A 9468-nucleotide genomic window follows, 5' to 3' on the forward strand; every position below is an offset into this window, starting at 1 on the left:
TTTAGAAGTATGTGTCATTTACTTTTTATTTGGAGTGATGTTGCATAACTGGACACATGGGTTCTGGTGCAACATTTCTGAAAGCCTTAGAGGACAAACCTTCCAATGTTTTACAGAAATATTGTATTCCCTGCTGTAAACATATTGACACATTTGCTGTTTTAGCTGCTTTTCTCTCCTTTGGTGCTACCTGCTGCAGGAATCTGAAGTTATCAGAGGGAACCTTCCCAAGGGATTCATAAAGTTCATATCTAGCCTTCCATCACAACAGCACTATATAAATCAAAATGTAAAGGAGACATGTTCAATAGTAGGCAATAGAGTGTGTTTACAGGTTTTTTTTATTGGTTTTAGTACAACAGTTCAAGTCAACTAGCCACTGTATCTATTGAGATGCCAAAGTGTATTGCTCGTTTGCATTCCATGTGTAGACCCCTGTTCACTGATTTTCCAGATGGCAACCATTTACATGTCCAACATGTTTTTTAATTCACAGCCATACAGCAAGATGTCATGTGCTTTAAAGACAACTCCATATTTTTACAAAAGCCAAAAAAAACATAAAAGTCAAGCAGCGGCACAAAACATGTGCAGGAGCGAAACAGCAGAATCTGGGTAGCAAAGCCGCACTTCACACCTGCATGTATAACAGCCGACGCCTTGATCGAATCTTGTGCTACTTTTCTTGTTTTTCTAATAAACAGTAAGTGCCAGGAACAGTTGTGGTTCACAGGGACACGATTCAAAACTCACTATGAAATAGGCAAGGATAAAAGACCTATGCATAGAAACATGCTTCCTCAAAAAAAGATGAGTACACGGCTAATTTCAAAAAGGGCAGAAGCTGCACTGACAAGCTACATGGATTAGACTCAACAAGTGGGGGGGGGGGGGAAACTATGCACATGTAAAACCAGCGCAAGTACACTTATAGCAGGAGAATTGAAACATTCACAAAGTGGAACTTGTATTTATTTCAAAAAGGTGGGTAGTGAACACAACAAAAATACTTGCCAAACAAAAAATAAATCAATCTTTGGATACGTAAAAAACCCTGTACAATCCCCCACTTGTAATTTTCAGTCTTCCGAAGTGCCCTCTTTGGTTTCCTTGTTCTTTCGTACCTCTTCCAACTTCTTGTCCTATAAAAAAAGAACAGGAAAATCAAAATTAGGTTTACACATTGTGAAAAAAAAAAAAAAACAACATTCAAGCTCATAATTTTAGCTTTATCTTCCTAACTGACCTTCTCCTTGAACTTCTCGTTCATGGCTGCCATTAGTGCTGTGCGGTTCTCTTTGTTGGCCTCCAACTTCTGATTGAGCTTCTCCTCAGCCATCTTGCTGAAGTTGTTGTTCTCCTCCATTGCTTTCTTCAGCACTTCCTTTTCATGCTCACGCTTCTCAGCTAAGTGCTTCAGAACCTCAGCTTCATGGTTCTGTAAAAAGGATGGTTAAAAAAAAAAAAAAGTTAGCGCCAGATTGTGTCACAATTTGGAATCTGTACAAGTCAATCTTTAAGTCATCATTTCACTATACACATTTCTACCTTGCGCCTCTCCTCTGCGGCATCCAGTTTCCTCTGGATTTCCTCCAGTGATACATCCTTCGCCTTGGGAGGAGACAGGGGGAAGTTGGCATCCGGGGCAGGAGAGGCCAGGATGACCTCAAAGGCCTGGCCTGAGGCCCGCTTGTCAAGCTCCTTAACCTGGATATCTAAAACACCCAAAAAAAAAAAAAAAAAAAAAAAAAAAGAGGTATTTAGACACACTGAACCATTATCAAGCAGAAAGTTACATTTAAATTACTTCAGCGTGTACTCACCTTCAGCGGATGCCATTGCAAGAGTGAGCTGCAGGTCAAATAACCTGCAGGGAAAATACAAGGCAAGGTCAGATTTCTCTCCTTATGATCAATACAGCAGATGGCTCTAAAAATCAGTGACCTCTAGTGGATGTTTTATCCTATTTTAATCTAAATAAGCACACTGCTAACACCTTGTGGTCATTTTTGGTACTGCAGGCAACCACCGCCCATCAATCCAAACAAAACGGCTGTGGTATCAATGACACACCATTGTTTATCATTCAACTTGTGGCTCTAATGATATTCACCTCAATCACAGCACCTGGACTGCTTCATTCAGAAACAGGGGAGAGAGAGAGAGGGGAGGGGAGGGGGCTTTTCAAATGCCCACCAACGGCCTCGTTCATTGTTAATCAACGATACACAAAGCCACATTTGGTTGAGACAAAAGGCTGAGATCAGGGTGGGTACGACTGGCAGTGCCAAGTGCAGGGATAAGTCTACAACTCTGCGTCTTTAATACAATAAAATAAAAAAAAACTAGAAAGCAACGTTTCAGATGAGATTAGTAAAATAACAAACATCTCCATGGGAAAATTAACACCAAGGAGCACCTGTTCCTTGCAGCATGTGTTTGAGCCGCAGGAAGGAGAGGGGGGGGGGGGGGGGGGGGGGGGGAGCAGGAGGAGGAGGAGGGGGACACAAGTGTAACACAACAGCAGACTTCAGACGCAAAGCGAGCTCGATTAATTGGAATCCTTTTGCTCAATTTCTGATGCAATCTGGTAAAATGTTGAATACAACGTGAGAATCGATGGAGAAATGACATCAGTTGCCATGTCATTTTGGTCAAGAGGTTAATGTGAGTCACCAAAATCAGACGGTTGGCGAGTGAAAAGACCCCTCCCCAATTATTTAATGAAGGCTACCAACTTCAAAAAAAAAAAAAAAAGTGACATCATTCGTCGGGTGTTTGCTCTCAACATAATGCCTAATTTTGAAAAAAGGGGTTTGGTATGTGCCCACACCTTCTCCTGCCAAATTTACACCCAGGATTGGCGTATAGTGAGCAGCCTTCGCCTTGACAATGTCCTCGTTGACAAAAGCAACACATCGCCTTCATTAAGATTCCGTTTTTCAAAGAGCGTTTTCTTGTGTCGTTGGCCCAAGCCGCATCAAACAAAGGCGCTTTTGACAGCAACGTGTCGGGCAGCTGCAAACAAAGACGAGCTCACTGCAACGTTTCCCCCAGTGAATGTCGAGTAGAAAAAGCTTTTCTTGCCACTTTTGGGGGTCGTTAAGGGATCAATATGAAAATGTGTCTAGCACACACACACAAATTTGCAGACATGCAAGAATCCTCGTCTGTCTGTCGGTGCCAACTGTGCCAATGTCTCCCACAATACAATGGACTAACAGCGCGCCAGCCTACCGACTCAAACCGTCGTTTTCAGCCTACTTTCACCGTAAAAAAAAAAAAAAAAACAACAACCTGTCCGCAAACAGAAGCAACTAAAAACATGCACTTTTTCAAAAAAAGGAATTACAGCCCAAAAAATACAAGTTCAATTAAATGTTAAACTTTCACTCGCCTATATCTCTTTCAACGATGTTAGTTTAGCAGTTTTAGTAGTCAGAATCTAAAAGTAAACCATTCCTGGTGACTTTTTTTCGCCTTTCAAAGATGATGTCTGTCACACCCACCTTAAACAAGCCGTGGATGCTGTGCTCCTCTCACAGAATCAGCCGCGAGCCCTCTGTGCACGAGCGCTCCAATCGCACGTATAAATGGACCAGAGGGAGCAACGTCACTCCAATTTGCTGCCAATCACTGGCTGGTATGTCGCGCCCAGCTGCGTCTGGGAATTGTAGTTTTTTCCTGTAATGTAACGTTTAAACAATGATTTGTGAGGCGTTCCACCCGTTAAGACATTTTTAAATAATGTTGATTATTACAACATCTAATACAAATACTGTTAATGGACAATCTTCATGTTGAGTGGATCGGCCCAGTAGGTTGTTTTTGAAATGCTAATTGTCACATTTTTCAGGGATCACAAACATCTCACATTTTTTGTGTAATCTCTAGGCTATAGGTTCATCTTGTTCATGGATGGAGTGAAGTATGGAGACAGATTTGAACTAGGCTATGTGTTTGTAGGCTATAGTCCAACGCACAAGTTGTGGATGCTCCTTTAAATAATCAGTTATTTGTCAGGTCATAGCTCACCTGGAACTTGAACTCTCAGAAATGCATCTACTTTTCGTGTAATTACTTGTGATCAGGTCATCGACTGTATTTCCACTGCATCCTAAAGATGTTACAAAAGAGATTTCTGATGAATGATTTTTGCTGGTTTAATAATTTATATTAGTGCAGGAATTCACAACAAACAGCCAACATTGATAAAAAAATTATCTGACTACTCAACAATTCAATTATTGTCATGCGCCATAGCTAATATTCCCTAATGTTGGAAAATACCAATCCTTACCAGGGACTTTTTTTGGGAGGGAATTTATGGCTCATAAACTTAATTTAGACTCTAATCTCAGTGATGGAAACAAAGATTTGTCTTGTCTTTTAGGAAAGCACCTGAAGTGGAACACAGCTATATTTCGGTGTGTTTGAGACCTTTTCCCCAGTTAATAATGGAATTGAATTTGGATGTTAGCAGGCATTTAAATGAGATTGCAAGACTGGAAAAGACTACACAAGAGCGACCATGCATGTTCAAGCCCCCATATTAACAAGCACCCAAGGTGGTAGGTGTCTTTGACCACCTCAGAAACCTTTGAGGAGGATAGGGACAAGTATAAAGATAGTAAACCATTTCCACACACTAGATCAATATTATCTTAAACAATTTTTATATTTGACCATGTGACTAAAACTAAAGATGACACACTGCTGTGTACTCACTGTTGAAGTCTCCACTCCTGAGACAATATGTGACTGAGACATGCCGACAGCAAAAGGCCTGCGAGCAAACAGTCTTACAGGAATCAATTTGAAACAGTCTGCTGCAGCCCACAGTGGACTTTCTGCTGATATATGTTGTATCAGCACACAGCCTTTAATGTTTACAGTAACAAAGCTGAACAATAACAAATGGTGTAGCCTTAGCCTTATTGCTGCTTTTGGAGACACAATGTGCCGAAGCAGACAAGAACAGTGTTAGAAAGTACAACTCAGTCCATCATGGGCATAGTGGTGAAATGGTCAGAACAAAATCATGTCAAGGGCTTAAAGACCAAAATAAGTAAAACATTGTATCTTTACTTTGATTCTACCTTTCTGAAAAGCCTCTGAAATGTGGCTTAAAATGGTAAAATGACCATTTCAAATCCATGTTCAGAGTCCTATTATGAATGCACTGAAGTTCTAATGAACAATATAAAGCTATTTGAAACCATAGATCAAAAGCAGTTAATTTGACTGTTTAGATCATTTCTCAACACGTGTTCGTTTTGTGCCGATCGTGTTGGTTTGACGTATTCCTCCCTGCACACGGAGTGCCATGCCATTTTAAGATAGAGTCAGTAGCTTTCTCCTAAAAAAACTAAATATAGACTCATACATAATGCTGCTCAGTCATCACTTATGAGCCTCAATACATTGACTGTGTCTGCAGAGACCCTGTCCTCTGCTTGGATTTCGATGTTTCGATGTCTTGACTTTGGGATGTTTCTGGGTGGGGAGTGGTTGTGTTTTTCTTCCAGTCAATGACAGCGCTCAGGTGAGTTTGGGAGTGGATGAAATTCAGCGACGGGATGCCATTCCACGTTCGGTTTACTTTCACCCGCTTTCAGGTTCATTAAATAACGGCATCAGATTGGTGCATAGACTGGGGTATTCACTGATACCAATCCCCAATAAAAGGCGTCATTGCAGGTGTTACGGATTCTGGCATCAGCATTGCACTTCTGCATAACCACACCCAATTATTATATAAGGCAAGTTTGCAGAAACTGAAATTACATCATTCTATAAACAGAGCAAAACTAGATGTTTTAGATTTGTATTCATATAACACAAGACCCTAAATTACATTAGCTTGCTTTTCAGTGGCTGACAGTACAGAATGAAGGGGTGAGGCTTTTGATAGGTCAGTAAGGGACTTTGTTTTTCAAGTTTCTTTTTCAAGTACTGTACTTTGTTTACAGGATATGAGAATCTTTACCATATAAACAGTCTTACAACTAATGTGAGCATAAATGGTCTGAATAAAAAGCACGTTTCAAAACCGGCAATGCTCATTTAAAAAATGTATATTTTTGATTTTTAAATAACTATTTACGATGTGTTCTTTCTTCACACAGAAAGAGCAAGAACATCTAGATTAGCTGTTTTTTCCAGCCAAATAATCTAAATATAAACATCTCAGATATTCCAGATGACAGCTCACAGAAACAGTCAAAAAAAAAAAGCAGCAAACACAATTCCTTGATTTAAGGAGGGCTTGGCTCTCTTTAGTTTAGTCCTTCTGTTGTTCATATTTGGACATTTATTATTATTTATTTGGTCATTAAAGTAGATTTGATAGAATGTTCCGTCCCTTTAAATCAGATTAATTGCCCGAAGATGTTCATCCTTGTTTCTCCAGGGTTAAAGAACCTCATGTGCTGCTCCAGCACTCTTCCTAATTTATTGATGTGAAGATCCAATTGAGCGTTAAAGTGCAGATTTGAAGTGATATCTTTTGCTCTAAAAACTCGTGCAGCTCTCCACTTAAACTGCCAGGCGTTATGTAAATGCCAATGCTTGGACTGAATTCAGCTTCAATCGACCTAACTCAGACTCTTTGATTCCAGACTATTTTTAGCTTGACGTTATCCTGGCGACAGGAGGAGCAGATCAGAGTTTGTTCACTCACAATGATGCTGTGCTGAAAATATTTGTAACCACGGGGCCTTTCACTTAGATCTATTTTTATTGTTGCCGTGTGGATCGCATTTCATCTCGTGATTTAGGCCACTGACTTATTATTTTGTTGCGGGGACTTTCAGCGGGGGTGTTTCGGTGCAAAGAAAGAGAGAACAGAAGCTGCTGCTAGCATCCTCTCCTCTGTCAGGTCACTGAGTTGAGCTCTGGCTGGACTGATCAGATGGTGTCAGACGGCCTGATTCAGCCTCACACTTTGCAGCAGCAGAGTAGATAACAGGGCTGTGCATGGTTTCACAGTCTGAGTGGAAAGTTACTCACATCAACACTCCGAGATGATTCTTCATCCACAAAAGGTCACTGGTGTAAATCTCCGAGGGTCAGGGCGGGAGATGGGAAAGAAAAACGTGCTCACATAGATAAGGGGGCAAGGTGCCTTTTAGCACAGAGGGAAGCTGTTACTGCAGTCTGTACCGAAAGACCTGTGCAGTGGTCGACAGTGTGAGAGTGCAGTTGTGTGGAGGCAGGTGTTAGTGCAGAGGTGTGAAGTGAAATGCACACTAACTGTAGTGACTCCAAGTAGCTAGAAACACCTGGCTCACAGCGAGTGTGCAGTTAGGGAACTAGCTCTAGATCTACTTACAGTAACATTGTCTGCAAACGTGGTCATTCCTTTCCCATTTTAAGCCTGTTATTTATACATATATTTAAGGCATGGTCTTAAATCTATCTGATGTTTTTGTTGCGCTTATTCATGAACAATTCATAGAACTCTTTCATAGTAGCAGAAACTGTTGCAACTGTTGATTCTGCACCGGAGGAACTATGATTTATTTTTTAGTTCCTAGAACTCCATTAAGAGAAACTTTTTTAACTCCTGCTTCAGTACTCTCCCAGCACAAACGGGACTTTGAGTGACATAAGTGCTATGTGATTGGTCCACACGTCAGTGTACGTTAATTAGTCGAACAAAAGAGCCAATCCAGTACCACCGACGACCACCATTATGAAATCCCACTGTACACAAACATTAGCAAATAACAGTAAACAAATACAAGCACAAGTACAACAACAGACAAATTGTATCCACCACACAGCAAAGCAATACCCCGAGAAGATGAAGAAAGGGAACAAGACTAAAACAAAATGAATCACTGTCGGCCGGTTTATGTCACTTTAAGGTTCATGTCAGCCATCACCCTGACGGTGTGAATGCAGACAGAAAAAAAAGTCCCCATGGTGTGAAGTTAACATACCTAACATACCCAGCTAGATCTTAGTGTCAGAGAAATGTAAATACAATCTTCCGCCCTTAAGTTTTGCAAACTTCATGTACTGACCTGTAATACTTTTGATCCACAGACACTGATTATGGTGTTTTCACACATGCACACAAACATGGAGAAAAAACATCTTTAGTTTTCGGGGTAAGTTAAATGTGTATATGCAAACAGCTGAATTTGTAACTCTTTTTTTTTTACCCCTTTACCCAAATGTTCCCTGTCTACCCACGAGTAAAATCTCTGCATGAAGTCGAGGTCAATAGGGGAAGGAAACATTCTTGAAGAGAGTGGGCAACAGTGATGATGTTTAGAATTACACGACGGCTGCGCCAATGTGAGCCACCGAGAGCGATCTTGGTGCATGAAATGAAGCCGTCTCATATTCTTCACTGCTCACCAGAATGTTTTTTTTTCCACTTGTTTGTTGAAACTGTGAATACGTCCAATTAAAGTATTGGTATAAAGGCAAACGACTGTCATCACGGTGGTGCAATCTGTTGCTTTGTCCACCATCTTTGATGATTCTGCAGAATCGTATTTATGTCGTGTGTCTTCCTCTCTCGTCTGACAGGGAAAACTTCACTCTATGAGGGACAAATGTGAATATCAGTGGCAGGTTGTCCTCAAAATAGTTAGACATTTTCAGACATTTTCAGACACAGCTAGTGTCTCTTTTTCAACTACATACCGCTTTACATTTTTTTTAAGCATCAGCTGAATTCAGCGCTGTCTCTGACCACATTTGTTCTCTACAGATAGAAATCTGAAAACCTTACCCTTATACAATCTGTATTACTTTGCATTCCCATACACTAGATTTAATCATTTTCCCTTTTGCTCCTTCATGTTTGTTTTGAGCCATGGACCTGCATGTCTACACCTGAATTCAGGGGCTCTCTATCTGGAAATTATTCTGATTATTTCTATAGTGACCAAAACAGTTGAACTTTGCACTATAGCAGATGAAGTTGTTTACTTCTGCTTTAAAGCTTGAAATGTCTGTGGGGATTGACTCACTTATCGAGGCAGTTTCAAGTGGCCATCTGAGGAAGTGCAGTCTTACAGTTGGCCTCATTTTTTAGTTCAGGAGGGTGCCACTTGCTGTTAATCCAATTTTTTATTTGATCATTATCACTAACATGTGATAGTGTAGTGTAGTTTTCCTTGGACATCATGGTATTTCTATCACTGGGAACCTGCACTGTGCTGTGTGTTCAGTCCCTGTTGAGTGTGGCCACGCTGCTCCGTCTTAGCTAAGAGGAGCAGATGGTGTTCTCGGCCTGCCAGCACCAGTCTTTCTTACTCACTGGATCTGTGGGGCTTCACAGGACAAAGACGGGCATATGAGAGAAAGATTCACAGAGATTGGGGAGGGGGTGGGGCCACGGGCCGGCTGTCTGTCCGCATAGCCCTGTGGCAAACTCCAGCCAAGATCTGCAGATGTGTGTGTGGGCGAGGATTAGGATCTTGGGGGCATATCGTCTGCGTCTGGGGG

General features: G+C 41.1%; 1 protein-coding gene across 1 annotated transcript; it reads right to left on the reverse strand.

Annotated features, from left to right (window-relative positions):
- Positions 1–318: 318 nt before the first annotated feature.
- On the reverse strand, positions 319–3624 carry LOC132991255 (stathmin-like). The gene is made up of 5 exons (XM_061059937.1): positions 3510–3624; positions 1824–1867; positions 1549–1715; positions 1247–1438; positions 319–1142 (listed from the first exon to the last, which is right to left on the reverse strand). The coding sequence occupies exons 2-5, from the start codon at positions 1837–1839 to the stop codon at positions 1080–1082; spliced, it is 438 nt and encodes a 145-aa protein (XP_060915920.1). The 5' UTR covers positions 1840–1867; positions 3510–3624; the 3' UTR covers positions 319–1079.
- Positions 3625–9468: the final 5844 nt, after the last annotated feature.

The sequence above is a fragment of the Labrus mixtus genome, chromosome 16 (assembly GCF_963584025.1).
Source record: "Labrus mixtus chromosome 16, fLabMix1.1, whole genome shotgun sequence".
Classification (NCBI taxonomy): Eukaryota; Metazoa; Chordata; class Actinopteri; order Labriformes; family Labridae; genus Labrus; species Labrus mixtus.

Coding starts and splice junctions, on each gene's coding strand:
- LOC132991255 (XM_061059937.1), bottom strand. Junction 1,439..1,548: donor CCGCAGAGGAGAGGCGCAAG/GTAGAAATGTGT, acceptor TCCTTTTTACAG/AACCATGAAGCTGAGGTTCT. Junction 1,143..1,246: donor ACGAGAAGTTCAAGGAGAAG/GTCAGTTAGGAA, acceptor CTTTTTTTATAG/GACAAGAAGTTGGAAGAGGT.